Genomic DNA, 22,759 nt, shown 5'->3' on the forward strand with positions numbered 1-22,759 from the left:
ACGAGTTGCAGGTTCCTCTATTTCTGCAAGAACAGATCCTGCAACCAATACTCCGATGTAACTTGAGGGGTGGTGGTACACATAATGTACCAGCATTGTTTTCGTAAGATTCATTTGAAATACATCAATATTTCTATTAATGGTTTTATTCTAATCAAATTATATTACTTTTAACCAAATTTTTATAAATTTGTTCAACAAATAAAAGTTTTGTGCAATAAGGGTCGAAATTTGCCTCACACTTTTGTCCATGAAAGAGTTAAGCATCTTTACAGGATCTAACCATGGGCAATGTTTCTGTAACTACTTTGGTGCAAGCCACAGTCTAACATGTTAGACTGTGGTGCGAGCTCTGTGAAACAAACAAGCATCAAAGAACTTAGAGGGGTCGGAGGTCTGCACAAATTGTCAAGTATGAATACTTGCGCGAGAACACGGCATCGCGTAGTCACCATGGAGTCCGGACAGTGAAGTGTTTGTTTATTGTTGTGCGGCAGTGTTGTGGTGTGACTGTGAAGTGGCAGGTGGCCTGTGTGAGTTTATACGTCTCTAGTGGTAATTTATTTCGGGTTGCTTGTTTTATTGTGTTATAAATTGCTCATTTTCTTTCAGTTTTTGTGCGGTTTCCTAATGTTATGCTAACGATGGTAATAAATTGTGAGCGATGGGTTTTGCGAACAGGAAGATAGTTAATTGCCGTACAAATAAACATTGAATTAGAATACGAAACGTGAATCGTCGATCGTACGGCGTCTGATCACCAAACGAAAGAATCATCTTGCTTTTGTAACAGAGAGGGAAATTTACCGAATCTGTTAAGGATTTCCTCTGATACAAAATGTAAATTTCGGTAATAGAACCATCTCTTTCGTGATAAATTCCCTTGCTTCGTTTAGTCCTTCTGTCATTCATTGTAATACAGAATTCTTTATGTACGTGATCTGCTTGCTTTACGTGTAACTTACCATCTAAGCCCCAAAAATAATTAGAATGGCTCTCTTCAGTATCTCGACTATTAAACAAACGTGGCAGTAAAAGTTGCATGGTGGATGAAGAAATTAGTTAAACAGCACGATATTTTTAATGTAATCAGTGTAATGAATGCCCCTAACTGTTGTTTTTGAAAACCTTATTAGTATTTCAAAGTGGATTTGCTTCCTTTCAGTAGGTTAGTCGTGTGTTAAATGTTCCAAAATGGACTGCTTTGTTTAATCAGTTTGGTTGACATTTAAGTTATGTTTTGTTTAGAAATAATTGCTGTAATAAAAATAAAATAATCAGTATGTTTCTTCATCAAATTTCCAGTAAAATTTAGTTAGTTATCTAAATTTGTAGAAATAAATGGTTCATTGAACTTGATATATTAAATATCTTATATTTGTTTTACTTAACTTAGGTTCAATGCATTTTTAACTTACTGTTGATAGGTTTGAACATAAGGGACAAGGTCACCACAAGTCAGTAGAAGGAATTGAGTAACAATTCCTCCAAATATATTGCTGCCACAAATGATTCCTAAAATATAACACTGCATTGACTTAGTTATACCTGACATTAAAAACGAATAAATAAATATGAAGATAAATGATGCAGTTTACCAGCATTCTGTCAACTGATCAGAGTTTAAAATCTGAAAGAAGATGGAAAAGTGGCCCAAGGTTACCCCAGCTGATAGTGACAAGTGTTACTCTACAAAAGTACACTCTACAAACCAACCTGAAGTGTATGGCAGAGGGTACTTCCCATTCTAATCATACACGAATCACAGGAAGAATGATTGTTTAAATGTCTGTGCTGTGAAAAGTCTAATTTTATCTTCGCGATTCCTATGAGAGTGATACATAGAGGGTTGTAATATGTTCCTAGAGTCGTCAATTATAGTTCTTCTAAAACAGGAGCTTTATGTGGGATAGTTTGTCTGTCTTCAGGGATCTGTCAGTTACTTTCTTTCAGCATCTGCATGGCACAGTCCCCTGGGTCGAACAGACCCATGACCATTCATGTTGCACTTCATTGTATTCAGTCAGTATCCTGTGATAGTCCCATTTGGAATGATTCCCATGTACTTGGGCAATATTTTAGGACGTGTCGCACAAATATTTTGTGTGCGCTCTCCTTTGTAGACTGACTGCACTTCCCTAGTTTCTACCAATGAAGCACAATTTGCCACGTGTGTTGCTTATGAAGACTATGTGCCTGTTCAATTTCATATGCCATATGGGTTGGCACACCTAGGTATTTGTATGAGTTGACAGATTGCAACTGTGCAGGAATATAGTACTACGGATTTACATTTTGTGAAGTGCACTTATTTTTTCCTTGACATTTCAAGTAAGTTGCCAGCCTTTGCATCTGATTGGAATATTTCAGACAGTGCAACATTTTAGATAACTGCATCGTCTACGAAAAGTCTGAGGATACTATTAACATATGACATGAACAACAAGGATCCCAACACACTTCTTGTGGCCCAATGAGCGTGGTGGCTAGTGGTAGCACACTGAACTCGCATTCGGGAGGACAATGGTTCAATCACGCGTCCGGCATCCTGATTTAGGTTTTCCGTGATTTCCCTAAATCACTCCAGGCAAATGCTGGGATGGTTCCTTTCACAGGGCACGGCCGACTTCCTTCCCTAATCCGATGAGACCGATGACCTCGCTGTGTGGTCTCTTCCCACAGAACAACCCAACCTAACACTTCTTGTGGCACACCCAAAGTTACTTAAACATGTGCCAATGACTAGTCATCTAAGATAACTTGCCAATTTCTCCCTACCAAAAAAATCCTCAATCCAACCACAAATTTCACTTGACACCCGATAGAATTACACTTTGGATAATGGGTGTACTGTGTTGCTGAGTCAAATACTTTTTGGAAATTGAGAAATACTGCATTTGCCTGACTGTCTTGATCTGTGGCTTTCGGTATGTTAGGTAGGAAAAGTTTGAGTAGGAATTCATCTGATCGACATTTTTGGACTCTGTGCCAACATGTGGAGGAGTGAATGTGTTGGAGATATCTCATTATGCTTGAGCTCGTAATATGTTCTAAGATTCTACAATGGATGTATGTGAAGGATATTTTACTCGTTTTGTGGATCACTACGGCTATCCTTCATGTAAATGGGTGTGACCCATCCCCCTGGGATGGTTTTTGTGTGAGAGATTGGTTGGTTGGTTGATTTGGGGAAGGGACCAAACAGAGAGTTCATCAGTCCCATTGGATTAGGGAAGGATGTTGGCCATGCCCTTTCAAAGGAGCCGTCAAGGCATTTTCCTGAAGCAGTTAAGGAAATTGTGGAAAACCTAAATCAGGATGGCTGGACGCAGGTTTGAAAAGTCATCCTCCCAAATGCAGAGTCCAGTCTGCTAACCACTGTGCTACCTCACTTAGTGTGAGGGATATAAGGTAGTTTGTAATTGAATGAAGGATTTTCTTGGCCACAAATTCAGTGTAGAATCTTATGGGAACCCCTTCAGGCCTAGAGCTTTTCTTCTGTTTTAACTATTTTGTCCCCCCCTGCAGATTCGTGGGTTAGAATAGGCCCGCGGTATTCCTGCCTGTCAAACATTTTGGCCCTTATGTGATGGTCCCCTCTTTGGTTTGACCACCATATTTCAAAATTATTCCGAAGATTGAGCCAATTGGGCAAGGGCGCCTTACTTGGTGTATTGTGTCCATCGTGCATTGAGACCTTTAGCCAGCTTATTCGTCGTTGCATTGCAGTCCCGCTCACTCTCCATCTCTTGGGCGAGGATACATTCCTGGGTACGATTTCTGCTGTGCCGTCTGCAGTGTCGCTTTCTGCGCTGACAACGACCATGGACCACTTGCTACCTAATATCTAGCATGGTAGCCAGTCCACTGTGTTGGGGCCGCCATGTACCCTGTTGGTTGTAGCCCCCTGACAACACAGGGATCACTCTGCTGATTCCTACGCTGTTAACGCCCCACGTATGCCAAGGAGTAGATGCCTATCTTCCTGGAGCATCAGGACTCCAGGCAATGGCCATCCTGCCAGGTGGCCCTTGCTGTGGCTCTTGGTCGGGGTAGGTGGGATCTGGGTGCATGACATGCAGTGTAGCGTGGCACACCTTCTCTTGCTGGTGGCCAACCACTAGTAGTCTCTAAGTGTTCGAGGGCTCACTTTAATGCAAACATGTATGACCTCAAATTGTTCCCCTCCCTGGCCACACCACACCATGGGAGGAACGAAAGGCTATGAATGACAGCGAGATGTATTCGCCCCGGTATCTAGTCTGTACGAGAGCTGATGGGGAATCCTTTGTGTCCCTGAAGCCTCAGTTCTTCGTAGAGCATTTAGAGGACAACTTTGGGGTGGTGGGGGGCTTGTCAAAAATGCCGTCCGGGTCAGTCTTGATTAAAACAGCATCCTCTGCCCAGTCACTGGCTTTACTCACTTGTAAGAAGCTGGGGGGAGGGGGGTGTTTCTGTTGCTATCACGCCCCATAAAAGCTTAAATGTGGTCCAGGGCATTATCTTCCACAGGGACCTTCTTTTAAAGTCTCTTGACGAGCTGCGTGCCAACTTAGAGGGACGAGGTGTCCATTTCGTCTGGTGCATCCATCAGGGTCCGAGGGATAATTAGGTTTCCACCAGTGCCTTCATCCTGGCCTTCGAGGGTGACACATTACCGAGAAGGTGAAGGTGATGGTCTACCGCTGTGACTTCAAGCCATATATCCCTCCTCCGATGTGGTGCTTCAAGTGTTGGAAGTTCGGCCATATGTCTTCCCGCTGTGCTTCCAGCCTCATATGTCGCGATTGTGGTTGTCCATCCCATCCCGATACTCCATGTGCCCTGCCTCCCATCTGTGTCAACTGCGGAGAGCACCATCCCCCTTGCTCACTGGACTGTAAGATTCTACAGAAGGAACGGAAAATAATAGAATACAAGACCTTGGACTGACTGACCTACACTGAGGCTAAATGGAATTTTGAACGGCTTCATCCTGTGCGCATGACGTCATCTTATGCCATCACTGTCACTCCTGTTACAGCTCCATCAGTTGCTCCACGTATGCACCTCCTACCTCGGGAGCACCCCCCCCCCCCCTCCCCCCCAACCATTGGGGGCACCAGTCCCCAGTTCTAAATTCTAAGCCAGAGAAGCGTAAGTCTAGGAAGGGAACCCTTGGGTCACTCCCTTCCCAGGTTCCTACCAGTGGCAAACCAGACACCCGCCAGGGGCTGAAGAAGCCCCAGGTAGCTGGTCATAGGGCTTTGCGGTCCTCTTCAGTTCCGGAGACTGAATCAAAGAAGCTCTCCCAACAAGTGCAACCAAAGGAACAGTGTGAGAAATCGAAATCGAAGACCCCCTAAGGCCAAGGAAATTTCGGTGGCAACCACTCCACTGCCACCTACAAGCTCTGCATCTAAGGATGCAGTGGAGATTCTGGCGTCTGCTGAGGACCTAGATCTCACCGGACCCTCAGACATGACGGATGTCGCTCCCGTTGGTACTCAATCATGGTAGCAGGTGGCTCAGTGACATAATCTGCCTCCTTGGTCCCTTCACGCCTTTCTCGGCCATGGACAATGTCATCCTCCAGTGGAACTGCAGCGGTTTTTTCCACCATCTTGCAGAGCTCCAACAACTTCTCAACCTTCACCTTTTCCTCTTCAGGAAACTTGGTTTCCACCGATGCAAACCCCTGCCCTCTGTGGCTGTCGGAGTTATTACAAGAACCTGGCAGCTTTTGAGAGGGTATCTGGTGGCGTCTGCATCTACATCCTTCACTCTCTTTACAGCGAGTCTGTCTCTCTATAAACACCTTTAGAAGTGTCGCTGTTACGGGTGTGGATGCCTCAGGCTGTTACTGTTATCAGTCTCTATCTTCCACCGGATGGCGGTGTCCCGCAGCATGTCCTGGCTGCGCTGATAGCCCAATTCCTGCCACCTTTTCTGTTACCGGGCGACTTCAACGCCCATAACCCTCTGTGGGGTGGATCAGTGCCAACAGGCCAAGGCAGCATCATTGAGCAAGTATTGGCACAGCTCGACCTTTCTCTTTTAAATACTGGTGCCTTCACACATTTCAGTGTGGCGCATGGCACGTACTCAGCCATCGACCTTTCGATCTGCAGCCCTAGCCTATTACCATCTGTCCAATGGAGTGTGCATGATGACTTGTGCAGTAGTGACCACTTTCCGATCTTTCTGTCACTGCCACAGTGTCACTCTTCTGGGCATCCCTGCAGATGGGCTATGAATAAGGCTGACTGGGACTTGTTCACTTCCATTGCCACTATTGAGCCTCTATCCAGTGACGCCATTGATGCGGTGGTTCACTCGGTCACCACTGGCATCGTTACTGCTGCAGAAACTGCCATTCCCTGTTCTTTTGGATCCCCTCGACGGAGAATTGTGCCTTGGTGGTCGCCTGAGATCTCTGAGAGGATTAAAGATCACAGGAGGGGGACTGCGGCGTCACAAGTGGCATCCCTCATTGGCACACTTCATCGCCTTTAAACGGATCTGTGCGTGAGCCCGGTGCCGCATTTGCCAACGGAAGCAGGAGTGCTGGGAAAGGTATGTCTCCACCATTGGCCTCTGTACCTCTCCATCACAGGTTTGGGCCAAGATTAGGCGACTCTATGGCTATCGGACCCCTGTCAGTGTACCTGCACTTTCACTGAATGGAGCTGTCTGTACTGACTCTGACACAATTGCAAACCGCTTAGCGGAGCATTTTGCTCAGAGTTCCGTTTCTGCGAATTACCCACTGGCCTTCCGCTCCCTGAAAGAGCGGTTGGAACGTTGGAGCCTTTCATTTCACACGCGCCACCCTGAATCATACAATGCTCCATTCAGTGAGTGGGAATTCCAAAGTGCCCTAGCTGCTTGCTTTGGTACGGCTCCCAGGCCAGATCGCATCCGCTGTCAGATGCTCAAACACCTCTCGGTGGACTGCCAGCGACGCCTCCTAGACCTTTTCAACTGTATCTGGGTTGAGGGTGAGTTCCCGTCGCAATGGCGAGAAAGCATTGTAATGCCCGTGTTGAAACATGGCAAGAACCCACTGAAGCTACCACTCCATTAGCCTCACCAATGCTCTTTGCAAGTTACTCAAACGCATGATGAGCCGGAGGTTGAGTTTGATACTTGGACCTCGGGGCCTTCTGGCGCCGTCTCGGGGTGGGTTCCGTAAGGGCTGCTCTGCCGCCAATAATCTGATGTGCCTGGAGTCTGCCATCTGTATGGCCTTTGCCCACTGTCAGCATCTGGTCGCCGCCTTTTTGGACATGCGGAAGGCATATGATACGACATGGCGACATCACGTCTTCTCTACACTTCATTGTTGGGGTCTTTGGGGTCCACTCCTGATTTTCGTACAAAATTTTCTGTCGCTTTGTTCCTTCCGCATGCAAGTTGCAGCCTCCCATAGTTCCTCGCGAGTTCAGGAGAATGGGGTACCACAAGGTCTTAAGTGTCTGCCTCTTTTTAATTGCAATTAATGGGCTCGTTGTGGCGGTGGGATCGTCTGTCTCGGCTTCCTTGTATGCTGAGGACTTCTGCCTATACTTTAGCTCCACTGCCATTGCTGCTGCTGAACAGCAGCTGCAGGGTGCTATCCACAAGGTGCAGTCTTGGGCTGTATAGCATGGCTTCCAGTTTTCGGCTGCCAGGACCTGTGCTATGCATTTCTGCCGGCGAGGCACTGTTTACCCTGAGTCACGGCTTTATCTTGACAGCGAGCCTCTTGCTGTGGTAGAGACGCATTGGTTTTTGATACTCGGTTGACTTGGCTCCCTCATATTCGGCAGTTTAAACAGACGTGCTGGTGGCATTTTAACGTTCTTTGTTGCTTGAGTCACACCAGCTGGGGTGCCGATCGGTCTACCAGGTGTAAATTCAGTCCCGTTACGGTTCGGCATCACCTTCCGCACTGCAGTTGCTTGACCCAATCCTTCACAGCGGGATCCGAATCACGACTGGAGCTTTCTGGACAAGCCCTGTCAACAGCATACTTGTGGAGGCAGGTGTCCCTCCATTGCGGTTCCGGCGCCAACTATTACTGGCTGCTTATGCTACACACGTTTGTAGCTTGCCCGGGCATCCCAATTATCGTCTCCTGTTCCCTTAGTCAGTCGTCCATCTTCCAGAATGGCAGCCCCGGTCAGGGTGTACGATCGCGGTTCACATCAGAGCTCTTCTCTCTGGGCTTGAGGTTTTCCCTCTTCCACCTCTTTTCCGGTCCCCTCTGCGTATACCCCCGTGGTGTGTGCCCCGCCCATGCCTTTGGCTCGATTTGGCACAGGGCCCAAAGGACTCAGTCCCTCCTGAGGCCCTCCACCACCACTTTCTTTCAATTCTTGCCACGCTTCAAGGCTCTGATGTTGTCTGTGCTGACGATTCGATGGTTGCTGGTCGTGTCGGTTATGCTCTTAGTCTAGGGGATCATTATGAACAACAGTCATTGCCGGCTGGCTGCAGTGTTTTCACTGCCGAGCTGGTCGCAGTCTCTCGCACCCTAGAGTATATCCACTCCTGCTCAGGTGAGTCCTTCGTTGTCTGTAGTGACTCCCTGAGCAGTTTACAAGCTATTGACCAGCATTTCCCTCGATCTCGTCTGATGATGGCTATCCAGGAGTCCCTCCACTCTTGCCCATTGCGGCCGCTGTGTGGTCTTTGTGTGGACACCGGGTCATGCCGGCATCCCGGGAAATGAATGTGTTGACACACTGGCCAAACAGGCTGTTGGTGCATCAACCTTGGAGATTGGCCTTTTGGAGAGTGGCCTCAGGTCAGTTTTGCAGCAGAAGGTACTTCGCACCGAGGGTGAAGAATGGTGCACCCTTCCTTCACCCGACAAACTTCGGGCCATCAAGGAGGCTACTGGTGCGTGGCGCTCCTCCTTGCGGGTCTCTCTCAAGGACTCTGCTGGCTGTGCGCTGGTCACACCTGGATAATACACAGCTATTTGTTGCACTGCGAGGACCCACCTTTATCTTGCTGTGTGTCAGCTTTGACGGTGGTCCACATCTTGTTAGACTGCCCATTTTTAACTCTGCTCAGGCAGACGTTTGTGCTGCCTGATACGCTTCCTGCACTTTTATCAGATGATGTTGCAGTGGAAGATTCAGTTTTGAGTTTTATTCGTGCAGGGGGTTTTTATCGCTTGATCTAAGTGTTTGTCCTTTTTTTGTGTTGAGTCTGGCCTTTGGCCTATGATTTTAGACTGGGGTTTTTAGTGCGTTTTTTGGTGATTGGATTTTCCTTTTTTGTTTCTTTGGTCGGCCAACCACTGTCACACTCGGTGTGATTTTAATTCCATTTTTATGGTCTCTGTGTCTTTCTTGTCCTGTGTTGTCTCTTGTCATCTCCGTTGTTTGTTCTTATTCTTTGTGGGTGTTTCAAGTTTGTGGAAAAAGGGACCAATGGCCGTAGTAGTCTGGTCCCTTCAGTCCCACAAACCAACCAACCAACCAACTAACTATTTTGTAAGTTTCTCAGTGCCATTGAATACCTATTTCACACATCTTTTCAATGATCTATTTATTTAGAAATTTCTTTAGTGACTGTACATCATAGAGGGCCCTTCCTATCACGAACTGTTCCACTGGGTACGTATCTATTTAATGCATGTTCATTTATTCTTTCAAACTTGAGCCTAGCTCCTGTCCTGAGCTGGAAGTTTAAAGTGCTTTATTGAGATATGATGATGCTGTTTCTTTATCTAGTTTATAGATAAATCTTTCTGCTTGTTTTGTTTGCCCATTGACTTTGATAGTCATCGTTGCTGAAACTACCTTGTGGTTGTTGATGCTGGACATCCTCAAAGATGTCAGGTCTGTTTAGATCTTATCTTTTCATAGTGAGTTGGACTCTGAAATGTAATCAGTGATTAGTGATTTGTGTCTCTCTCCTATTCATACATAAGGAAAATCATACTCTTTTCATTTCAAACCTGATTAACCAGTCCTCTGTTTAGGAGGACAAATTGCAGTGGTTTTAACTATTAAGACAGCATTTGACTGGGTGGCTTAGGATTTAATGATAAGTGTTAGGATATGGTATTGAATCCTGGAGCAAGATGTACACCATTTTTCTCACTGCCTGCAGGAGGACAAAATTGTGGCGAGACAGTGAGTGTTTCCTAACAGTTGCAGATTATTCTGGACTGCACCATTCTTGTGGTCCTGTATTATATAGGACACTATTGGGCACCATGTGACATTACCTAAAAGAGTAGATAAAGTGAGTTTATCTGTGGCCGAGCGGTTGTAGGCGCTACAGTCTGGAACCGCGCGACCGCTACGGTCACAGGTTCGAATCCTGCCTCGGGCATGGAGGTGTGTGATGTCCTTATGTTAGTTATGTTTAAGAAGTTCTAAGTTCTAGGGGACTGATGACCTCAGACGTTAAGTCCCATATTGCTCAGAGCCATTTGAACCATTTGAGTTTATCTCTACTGTGCTGAGAAGGTATATGTACAGAACTAGCATAGAAAATATAATCATAGAACTGAAGACACCTTAGCAATCATTCTGATAGGCAGGTATTGGGATAATATTACGTAATAAGCAACAAAAACTAAAATCATGAACAGCTTTCTTTTCTTTTCTTTTTTTAAAAAAAAAAAAAAAAAAAAAAAAAAAAAAAAAAAAAAAAAAAAAAAAAAAAAACGAGACTTGGGGCCTAACCAATGTGATTACTTGATAACGGCAGAGTAGAACTTGGCCAGAAGCTAGTGAACTCAACTGTCTGACATTTTTACTGCCCCAAGAAAGTTGCAGTGAATTGTACCACTTTCATTTGAACATACTGTAGGTTCTGTACAGTACTTGAAACCGTAACTAGTATGAGAATAAAACAAATATTTATTACGATATTGCAGTACCTGTGTTGTTCTGATTACGATACAAAGTTCCTTTGGACATGCATGCATGTCAAATGGTAAGGCGACTGCTCGCGATAAATGGGAAATCTGGGTTCGAGTCCCTGTCCGGCACAAATTTTCATTGTCGTCATTCCATTCTACAGCTTATGGTTGTCGTTATTCACAAGTGCGAATTCATCTGATGTAAAATATTTATTAATATTTATTATGCAGTTTTACTGAATGGTAGAGCAGTTCTTCAGCCAATCCATTGCATTTTTGATGTCTGCCCCTTTGATGCCTTAGAAATTTAAGCTAATGTAAAACTGTACTGTCACCAGGATGGACCAATTCTTTTTCTTTTCTTTTTTTTTCAGCTTTGTTTAATGTAAATTTCATTTACCCTCACAAAACACAAACACACACACACAAACACTGCTTTTATACTTTCTGAATTTCTCTGTAAGAATTTTCTGTCCTTTGTGTTTAAAAAAGATTCCCAATTCTTCAGGAAGCCGTGTGAATGATATGAAATGAAATGGAGAGAGGAAAAGGATCACAAGGACGAGGTGGTAAGGGGAAAACGCCACAATATCCAGCAGATTTATTTGCTCTTGGTGCAAAATCTGGACGTGTTGAAACAGCTGAAGGAAAACGAACTGGCATTGTTCACGGCAAAGCATCGACTAGTCATAGTTTAGCGGGTAAGTGGTATTAATAATAGATAAGAAAAGGAGTAAAGTGTGCAAATTTCTTAACATTTTGGCTCCATAGCTCTGAATTGGTAGAGATATGAAGACTTTGATCCTCTGGTGTTTTGTATCCAGTCCCTACTAATTCTGGCTACCATTGTAAAATCTCTATCATTTTAACTATGGAGTGTGTGCTACAATAAATGAAGCACTTCCTCATCCATAATGGACACATGACCTACCTGTCACTCTTTGAAATCGATATATTACTAACTGTGTGTTGAACGCTTGCATGAACCATAAACGACCGGTGTAGAGGCTATTTGAGGGAGAGAACAAGATTAACTGAAGTATTCGATGCTGTTTCACCACCTCATAAACATCTTTGAACTTAACCTAGAACTTGGGATACACGAGTCTGTCATCAGAATCTGTATACAAGAAACTAATGAAGACTCAAAAGAAATATTTGTTCTGTTTTCTTTCTGTTTGCACACAAATGATGCCAAATGCTGCATTGTCATTATGTTACCAGATGAAATGGATATCCAATATTGGTAGGTTCAATTGACTGAAAGAAAGTTTGCTCCTCTTACACTGTTCTTGTCATCGTGGTTGTCTGTATACGGTGTAACTTGCAGACAGAAAATGCAGGGGTAATATATGCTACAAGTTGTAGTAAAATGTCAACGGAAAAAAAAACCTTATGTTCTGTTCAATGCGCAGTGCTTACTGTGTTGCTCAAAAGCAGGAAATGTTATCATTTTGTAACAAAATAAAAAGCCATTTTTTCTGAATATCTTACACAATTTCCTTCCTGTTCATTTGTTAGATACCTGTATATTTGAAATTATTTTCAAAGTAATCCATGGTTATCAAAGTTGTTTTTAGTAGGCTTAATTTTTATTTTGAAAAATTTTGTGTTGTCTGCTCAGATGTGTCTAAGGAACCCTGAAAAGTAGTTTTTGAGGATATGTGTTTACTTCTAGTATGGTAAGAGTTAAAGTATCATTCACCACTTTAATTTTTGTATGTCATACATTCTTTACATCCAGTGCTGCTGTCTCGTTAGGAATATGGCATTTGTCTTTTGTGTTACACTGATTCATGTTAGAGCTGATGCCTGGTTATTTTTATATGCATTTTAATTACATTTCATTTATCAATTTTGAGAAACCAGTCATGACAAGACTCTTTGACTCTTGCCCCATGGTTAAATAGTGTTTATGTTTCCTGCAAGACTGGTAGTGTATTTAAATTAAGCTGTGTTGTTGTGGCACATACTTGGAATAGTTGTACAGTACAGTCTGATAGTCATGTTAACTGAGTTTTGTATTTACTTTCAGTGCTCTCCTGAGTGTGACTTCAGCTAGTTTCGTTACTCATATCGCTATACTTTGTCACCAGTGTAAGATGTTGACAACAGTATCGAGGTGCTGCATACCTATAACTAAAACTACCTGAAATGACTAAAATTATAACCCCACAACAACACATTTATTCAATGTCGCATAAATACCCAACTTTTTAAGAGTGATTGACAATATTCCTGGCCTTGACAGTCCTGCTCTGAGGCTAAGTCCAGTTGGTGCACAATAGAATCTTCTTTCTGGCATAATTACTGTCAAAGAGTGGCACGCCAGCCCCCCCCCCCCTCTCTCTCTCTCTCTCTCTCTCTCTCTCTCTCTCTCTCTCTCTCTCTCTCTCTCTCTCTCTCAACTGCAGTCTCAGGCAACTGACGCCACATCGGTTACCTGAGACTGCAGTGATGTGTGTATGAGTTGCGTCTGCTTGAATGTATCTGTTTGTCGTCTAAATTTGACGAAGGCCTCACTGACAGAAAGCTATATTTGTGACAGTCTTTTTGCTGTGCCTATCTGCGACTCAGCATCTCTGCTATATGGTGAGTAGCAACTTTCCTTCTCACAATAAAGGAGCTTTTGAACAGACACTTTATTTGTTGGCAGCAAGAAGGATGATTTAGAGTTGAGGAAAAGATTTCTCAAGTGTTTTGCCAATAGTGTTGTACTGTATAGCAGGAAATCTCTGACAGTCAAAAAGAAAGAGGAATCCAAATTGGAATTTTGCTAACTCATTTCATGCATAAATTTGTGATTTAATCTCTAGGAGACTTGTCAATATAAATAATGTAACTGAGATATGTATGTGTCAACGATCCTCAAATTAATTTTAATTTAAAAACTTCAATTAAAGTTTGTTAAATTACTCTCCAAAGAGAGCAAAAAAATTTAAGAACTCTGTGATGACTAATAACAGTTTTGTGCACAAAGGTGGCTTGTAATTTTCCTTTCAATAAACAAAGTTCCATACTGCGAACATTTTTTCACTTTAAAGTGATTATAATTTTTCATAGCCATGTACTGAGGAGACTGAAAGTAGTGTTAATCTGTGAGATAGCTTGAAATTGTATTTGTGTCCTGTATTGTACGTATGTTGAAAATGATTATCTATAAATAATTCTGGATTGTTATGTTTATCTTTAGACAGTACATCAACGTAAATACACAGAATAGCTGAAATATTTTGACTCTTGAATAAAGGTCAGCAAACCGGGGTATCAGGCCATGGGCGGCAATTTCAGCTGGTGCCAAATTCATGATCTTGAAGAATAAAAACTTTGTTTCACAGAGCGCCTAGAACCCAGCGCACGTTGGTCTATCGATTATTTATATTATCTTGAAACACATCTCTGCTGGTTCTTGAACACATTCTATGTTCCTTTCTGAACGTATCATAAGTCAATTTTTGAATGCAGGCATGGGGCACGTTATGTCTCTGCCAAGGGAATACATGTTGTATCAAGCCAGATAAACATGAAGGGGTGAATACCAATCACTGTTCATGTGCGAATGATAAGCTTGTGTTATAATTATTAGTATGAAATCTGTAGTCATATTATCAGAATGGAAATAAACTACTAACAGAAATAACTGGTAAGAAAGATTACACATTAATCTTCTCGATGTAACCAAGAAAATGGGAATATTGCAGAAAACATGTTGTATGAACACATAATAACGTCTAACAGGAGAATAAACGTGGGATAACTAAACGGGTGATTCTAGCAGGGTTAGTGAAGTTAACCGGAGGATAATTTTTGATAATGGGAGGAATAGTTGCAGAATTAATGATGACAAGATCGTTTGTTAGAACGAGGATGGAGAAGGAAAGGGGACATCACACAAATTACATGGAAGAATCTGAAATTTCCAAATTTCTATAAAAATTTCATACTACCACTACTATTTCTCAATCTCGTGTTGAGAAACTGTAGCATTTGAGTCAGTTAGAGGCATTTTTCTCTGATTATTTGCCTCTAACTGACTCAAATGCTACAGTTTCTCAACACGAGATTGAGAAATAGTAGTGGTAGTATGAAATTTTTATAGAAATTTGGAAATTTCAGATTCTTCCATGTAATTTGTGTGATGTCCCCTTTCCTTCTCCATCCTCGTTCTAACAAACGATCTTGTCATCATTAATTCTGCAACTATTCCTCCCATTATCAAAAATTATCCTCCGGTTAACTTCACTAACCCTGCCAGAATCACCCGTTTAGTTATCCCACGTTTATTCTCCTGTTAGACGTTATTGTGTGTTCATACAACATGTTTTCTACCACTACTATTTCTCAATCTCGTGTTGAGAAACTGTAGCATTTGAGTGAAATGTGAAAATATTTCGTACCATTAAACTTTTTGCTTGCATTTGGCCTAATAGGCATTTGATATTGGTACTTTGTGAATTATATTCTGTCATGCATTTATGTCAATGAGGCAGATAAAAATGACCATTTGTGCCAAAACAGTCTCGCTTATTTGTGGATCCTCTGTGGATAATCCCACTTCCAAGAAATGCAGGATAGATTTTAATTTTGAAACTGATGGACTAAAGAGGTTCCATTTTCAACATGTGTGTGCTGCATACAAACACCTTGGGTAAGAAGGTTTCCTCTAGGTATGCACAAATAGCAAAAAAATATCTGATAAAATTTTGATACGACAGAAAGATCACAATACTCTGCCTCTGTGTGTGTGTGTGTGTGTGTGTGTGGAAAGATCACTTACAAAAAGCATTTTTTGATGCGTGATAAGAAGGTGTAAACTTTTCAACATAATAAAAAATGTTACAGAAAAAAAAAATTTTAATGTTCACGAGTTGAAATTTGTAATTAATAAAATAAAATGTAGATCATTAATGTTTACTGCTCTCCTGGAAGAAGTCCTACAGGGGAAGAAAAAGTGACCCAAATAAGGTCAGCAGTTGTAAATGAAAGAACAAATAATATTGTGTATTGACTTTAATATTGTGTATTGCACATTATCCATATTAAAAGAGATATGTGGTCACTATTGATCTTGTAAAATTTTCATAATACAATCGATTACTGTACTAGCATTACTACAAAGAGTGCTACTGCTGTGGGTTGTATTGTAACCAGCATACAGGCTGTTAACCATGTATTAACAGTAGATGAAAATTATACCAGATCCCAAAGAACAAGGACTCTCAAAACAACATACACATCAACAGTAGGTGAAAATTGTGTCTGAAAGAATAAGTAATCTCGGAACAACGAAGTCTGAAGCTCTTTATTAAATACCAAGAGTGCATGACTACAGCATATGTAACATCAACAATGATCTGACTAATAAAAGCTAAAAGTAAGTGACAAAGGCAGTGAAAATAGTTTTGAGTTCTTCATAGCTAGATATTGTGAATATGTTAAGGTGGCATTCCCTACGGAAAAATAGACATGTAAGGACAAACTAAAGGTAGACAAAAGTAATGGATTGCAAAAGACGAAATTGTTTCTGACAAAAGCATTAAAGTTCTGCACAGAATCAATAAATATGAAAATCAAATGAAATTTTCACTCTCCAGCAGGGTGTGTAGTGATATGAAACTTCCTGGTAGATTAAAACTGTGTGCTAGACCTAGACTTGAACTCTGGACTGTGCCTTTTATGGACAAGTCTCTACCAATTGAGGTACCCAAGCATGACTCACAATCAGTTCTCAGTTTTATTTTCCCCAATACCTCAACTCCTGTCTTCCAAACCTCACATAAGCTCTCGTATGAAACTTGCAGGACTAGCACTCACGTGGTGAACCTAATTGCTTACATTTAAAATGGTACTATAAGGAATATTTAAAAAACCTTATGTAATGTGGAAAGAAAATGGCTATTGAGAGACATTGTCAACTTGGACTGCAATGCAAAAACTATGTGAATGATCGTAAATTGAGAAACAGAACAGGCAGTGTATAAAAATAATAGCCCAAAGGAAATCAGGTGGAGCAGTTCTTCACAAATAACCTAGAAACTTCATAAATATATGCGGAAATCTAAGAAAGGGTAGGTCTGTGCCAACTCTAGTAACAGGTGTATTACCAGAGAAAAGATGTTCCCTAAGAAATTTTATGTATATCTGTATACAATGAGTGAGGAAGTAGTAACGAGAGTCATAAATAAGTTGGTAAAAACATAGTCCAGAAGATGTCTTGTCAACTGTACAAAAAAAGTGATTCTATAAAGCTGAAAACTACAGACCTATTAGTATTAATTGCTTCGAACGTCTTCCTGTCGGGACACCTTCGTTCTGGAAATCTGTCTCGATACAAACGTACCGCACCACGGCTATTGCCCCGTGCTAATCCATACATCAAATGGGCATCTGCCAACTCCGCATTTGTAAACATTGCACTGACTGTAAAACCACGTTCGTGATGAACACTAACCTGTTGATGCTACGTATGATGTGCTTGATGCTAGTACTGTAGAGCAATGAGTTGCATGTCAACACAAGCACCGAAGTCAACATTACCTTCCTTCAGTTGGGTCAACTGGCGGTGAATCAAGGAAGTACAGTACATACTGATGAAACTAAAATGAGCTGTAACATGGAAATTAAGCGTTTCTGGACACATGTCCACATAACATCTTTTCTTTATTTGTGTGTGAGGAATGTTTCCTGAAAGTTTGGCCGTACCTTTTTGTAACACCCTGTATATAAATGATCTTCTTGATGAAATCCAAAAGGAAATCATACTACTTGTGAGTGACACCAATATTTCAGTTAAGGGGATTGGTCAAGTAGCAGTTACACAGCGAGCTTTGAAAGTATTTTATTTGTACTAGATAAATGGTTTAAAAATAATAAACTGACACTAAATTGGCAGTGTCAGTGATGGTGCTAAAATCAATGAAAACGAGCTTGAGCTATTACCTTGTGTGGAATTTCTGTGTTTCCATCTTGGTGATGAGCAAACATTGATAGAGCACACTAATAGTACAAGTAAAAAACTAAATTGAGGCTGATATAAATTACTCAAGTTAGACAAAAATCTTAATATTGGAGTCCTTAAAATATTTTACTTTCCACACTTTGAATCCATAATGTTATATGGAATAGAAATGAGGAGTCTCAGTAAATATGAAGAAGGCACTTTTGTGGAAAAGTGCTCATCGCATGATGACCTGTGAGAAATGCTGAGCAAGCTGCAGACTTAATTCCTAGCTGCTTGCTTTCCAAGCAATATCAGCCAAATAAAGCATATTAATGTCTTAAGCACACAGTCAGAGAAATGTTGGAGAAAAATCCTTCGTATTCCTTATATGAATTTTCTGTATTGGAAGATAAATTCAAAAGTATGACAGATGCAAGCAAGGAATGAGAACCATTATCACTTTTTTGTCATCTCGTTGTTGCTGTAGGCTTGTAACGTGGAAAGCAAGGAGAGGATTTTTTGTTTTGTTTTGTAAATAAAACTGCCTTTTCCTGCTGCTAGTTACTTTATTTATCCCATACGCGTTTTGCCTTCTTCTGTTCTAAGGCATCATCAGTGGGATCTATAACGATACAGTTTTGTTAGTTATAGATTATCAAACAGTTCACTTCACGATTTTTTGTAAAAAAAAATTAATTATGTACGATTTGCTGATCTGCGTTTCCTCACATCTGGTCTGGAGGTTGCACTACTACTTTTATCACTGCCATATAATCACATCTTTGTGTTCTCCTCTTCCACAAACTGTTCACCATGTTTCTCACTCTTTTTTTGGTGGACTATTGTTCTTTTGTCACTCGATACAGCTATTTCATTGTACACTGCTTTTCACAGCGTAAATATTGCGACACCATTACGTGTTTCATCTTCTTTGGTCTGTTTACCTATTTGTTGCCAACCTAACGAAGTGTATGTTTGATACTAACTTCTATTTATGATGTTTATACTGTGTGTGTGTGTGTGTGTGTGTGTGTGTGTGTGTGTGTGTGTGAGAGAGAGAGAGAGAGAGAGGGGGGGGGGGGGATAGAGCCGAGGGTTGTTTTTTTTTGCGGTGGGGTGGGGGGAGGGGGGTGTACTAGCTGTTAGTGAGTGGCTGCAACTTTGGTGAAGCTGTTTTGACTTTTTGTTTCAATATTCTGTGGAGGGGTTCATAAATGAGTTGAGTGTAAAGATGTTGGGTTCTATTATTATTACATTGGACAGAATTATTAATAATAATAAATGAAAAGCACCAGTTTCATCTTCTTTGGTCTGTTTACCTATTTGTTGCCAACCTAACGAAGTGTATGTTTGATACTAAGCACCAGTTTGCTTTTCATTTATTATTATAATGTTGTTCTACCAAGAACCGACGGAAGATTTCTGTTAGTATTATTAATACTTTTTGTGAACATTATTCTATTATTTCATCCTTTAGTGTAAATAATGAATTGCTTGGCGTGTGTAATTGCTCAATTCAACGGGATTTTCCCTTCTGCTTTGGTTTTATGTATGTGGTCATTTTCTTTTAGGTGTTCTGCAAAAATGGAGTGGTTTGTCCCATATTTCCAGGCTCTCATGTGTTCCTTGTACCGGATATCAAATCTCCCTGTTTGCGCTATGGATGTGCCTTCACAAGTGCTACACTGTAGTTGATATATACCTGCTTTCTGGTATATGTCCCTGTTTTTGTCACTTTTGGGGTGTATTTTTGTATAGAAATGTCTGTTGTGTATGCTATGTTTATTCCCAGTCTTTTGAAAATGTTGGTGATTTTATGGGTGAGTTTGTGTTTTGTTTGGTGGCCTATATCCTCTAACCTAACTGCACGCATGTATTAACAGGGTTCTCTAGTCGTAAGAATAAGAAAGCTGCTTAACTTTAGCTAGTTGTTGTGGTACAAGCTCTTCCGTAATAATCCACATTAGCCTCACTGCACGTGAAGTACACTTTCTGCTGTAAACAATACTCTGGTCGCTATGTTCTGCCCGAGATAGAGACTCTGATTGCGATTGCGACTGCGACTGGGCTGGAACTGTGACTGCAAGTGACTCGACTTGGTGGCTCACTGGATGACTGGCTGGGCCCCTCCAATCCGTGATGGCTATCTAAATACTGGCAGTCGAGAGGGCGTTGGCAGGGTGTTTCTTGCGAGTTTGTCATTGGCCACTCTCCTGATAGGCTCGCTTGCTCTGGTGCCTACTATCTATCTTCTTGCAGCCTCTTTGCCGATCGGAGTGCTGGCGCCAGATTCTGCCAGCACAATCCCAATGTTTGTTTCAAAGGTCATAGGTTTACTGACAAAATATTGTAATGAATTGAAATATTCTTTCTTCTAATTGTTACAAATAGCTTCATTCTTCCATTAGTATGTTTCCGCAAAATACTCAGAGCTGCTCTAGCATTTTAAAAACGGCCTGTCTGTCAATAGAATTGTAGACCTACACCCTCGATTTAGCAAAGATTAGTCTGATTTGTTGTATTTTCAATTGCAGCACATGCTCATAACAATTCGTTCCATCTGTATCAGTAGAAAGGTCTGGTTTCAATGTAAATTGTTTTGTCTAGTTGTATTTATGTTCTAAATATGCTGACGAAAGTTCTGACGATTTCTGCACAGCTTTTTATGTAAATATAACAACCAACCAGCTGCCCACCAAAATAAATAGCCACCCCCAAACTGTGGCCAAGAACAAAGTTGACCCTGCAGTGGAACAACTTAGAGCTGAGCACAACATGCTAGAGTTCAATGGCTGCTTCACAATCTGCACCATCCGGATCCTTCCCTCCATGACCTGCTATTCTGAACTATGCAGATGGGAGTTATCCTTGCAATACACTCTTTGCTCCCATATTCCTCCAGGTCTCGATCTCCATTAACCCACTGTCTATGCTCTCGTGGGTTAGCACTTTCTTCTGTTGACTTTTCAGTCGTGCTGGTACATTGACAGATCCTTAAAACTGTCTTCTTATTTTGCACGTAATTGACCCTTGTTGTTGTTGTTGTTGTTGTTGTTGTTGTCTTCAGTCCTGAGACTGGTTTGATGCAGCTCTCCATGCTACTCTATCCTGTGCAAGCTTTATCATCTCCCAGAACTTACTGCAACCTACATCCTTCTGAATCTGCTTAGTGTATTCATCTCTTGGTCTCCCTCTACAATTTTTACCCTCCACGCTGCCCTCCAATGCTAAATTTGTGATCCCTTGATGCCTCAGGACATGTCCTACCAACCGATCCCTTCTTCTAGTCAAGTTGTGCCACAAACTCCTCCTCTCCCTAATTCTATTCAATACCTCCTCATTAGTTATGTGATCTACCCATCTAATCTTCAGCATTCTTCTGTAGCACCACATTTCGAAAGCTTCTATTCTCTTCTTGTCCAAACTATTTATCGTCCATGTTTCACTTCCATACATGGCTACACTCCATACAAATACATTCAGAAACAACTTCGACCATCATCAGTTATTTTGCTCCCCAAATAGCAAAACTCCTTTACTACTTTAAGTGTCTCATTTTCTAATCTAATTCCGTCAGCATCACCCGACTTAATTCGACTACATTCCATTATCCTCGTTTTGTTTTGTTGATGTTCATCTTATATCCTCCTTTCAAGACACTGTCCATTCTGTTCAACTGCTCTTCCAAGTCCTTTGCTGTCTCTGACAGAATTACAATGCCATCGGCAAACCTCAACGTTTTTATTTCTTCTCCATGGACTTTAATACCTACTCCGAATTTTTCTTTTGTTTCCTTTACTGCTTGCTCAATATACAGATTGAATAACATCGGGGATAGGCTACAACCCTGTCTCACTCCCTTCCCAACCACTGATTCCCTTTCATGTCCCTTGACTCTTATAACTGCCATCTGGTTTCTGTACAAATTGTAAATAGCCTTTCGCTACCTGTATTTTACCCCTGCCACCTTTAGAATTTGAAAGAGAGTATTCCAGTCAACATTGTGCAAAAGCTTTCTCTAAGTCTACAAATGCTAGAAATGTAGGTTTGCCTTTCCTTAATCTTTCTTCTAAGATAAGTCGTAGGGTCAGTATTGCCTCACGTGTTCCAACATTTCTACGGAATCCAAACAGATCTTCCCCGAGGTCAGCTTCTACCAGTTTTTCCATTCGTCTGTAAAGAATTCGCGTTAGTATTTTGCAGCAGTGACTTACTAAACTGATAGTTCGGTAATTTTCACATCTGTCAACACCTGCTTTCTTTGGGATTGGAATTATTATATTATTCTTGAAGTCTGAGGGTATTTCGCCTGTCTCATACATCTTGCTCACCAGATGGTAGAGTTTTGTCAGGACTGGCTGTCCCAAGGCCGTCAGTAGTTCCAATGGAATGTTGTCTACTCCCGGGGCCTTGTTTCGACTCAGGTCTTTCAGTGACCCTTACAGTGTCCCATTTGGTGCTTGCCAATCAGGTGGCCAGCCTTTTGTCCAAACAGTTTTAGAGAATTTAAGAAAAAATTTGATATGTGACCTGCAAAAAGATTATGCACCTGTAATTGTTATGGTCTGTGTTATTGACGTTCTTATGCACATTCCCAGTGATATGGAACTGTACCATGTGGCTGTTAATCATGTGCTTATTTTGTTTAAGAATCATTCGCCCGTAACTTCTACATGTCAGTAGTTGTGTTCTCATAAACATTTTTTTTAAGTGCTCCGATATGTGCTCTTTCGTTTATTGTCAATTATTCTGAACCGGAATTCGACATGCTACAGTTTTTTGGAGGGGTGGGGCGGCATTCTTTCTTTTGGTGGACCACAGTTGAATAGGTTTCGGAAATAGTAAGTCAGTACTGTGCGATTCTCTTTAGTGGCATTTTCTAATGTTCCATTTGCTCAACAGAGACATGCTGTCTGTGTAGGCCCTACTGGTCTGTTTGAAATTCCTCTTTATTTTTGAGGAATTTCTGT

The 22,759-nt window shown here is 41.6% G+C and overlaps 1 protein-coding gene across 5 annotated transcripts in view; it reads left to right on the top strand.

Annotated features, from left to right (window-relative positions):
• Positions 1-399: 399 nt before the first annotated feature.
• The window catches only part of LOC126094616 (integrator complex subunit 1), a 301,226-nt gene continuing 278,866 nt past the window's right edge, over positions 400-22,759 (top strand). For 2 of the 5 annotated variants that reach the window (XM_049909108.1, XM_049909133.1), the window contains exons 1-2: positions 463-533; positions 11,362-11,550. In XM_049909108.1, coding sequence (XP_049765065.1) covers positions 11,385-11,550 — 166 coding nt within the window. In that variant the 5' untranslated portion in view covers positions 463-533; positions 11,362-11,384. Of the gene's footprint in view, positions 556-11,357; positions 11,551-22,759 lie in introns of all 5 variants that reach the window. The other 3 variants (XM_049909116.1, XM_049909125.1, XM_049909100.1) reach the window with 3 other exon arrangements.

Source organism: Schistocerca cancellata, chromosome 1 (genome assembly GCF_023864275.1).
Source record: "Schistocerca cancellata isolate TAMUIC-IGC-003103 chromosome 1, iqSchCanc2.1, whole genome shotgun sequence".
Lineage (NCBI taxonomy): Eukaryota > Metazoa > Arthropoda > Insecta > Orthoptera > Acrididae > Schistocerca > Schistocerca cancellata.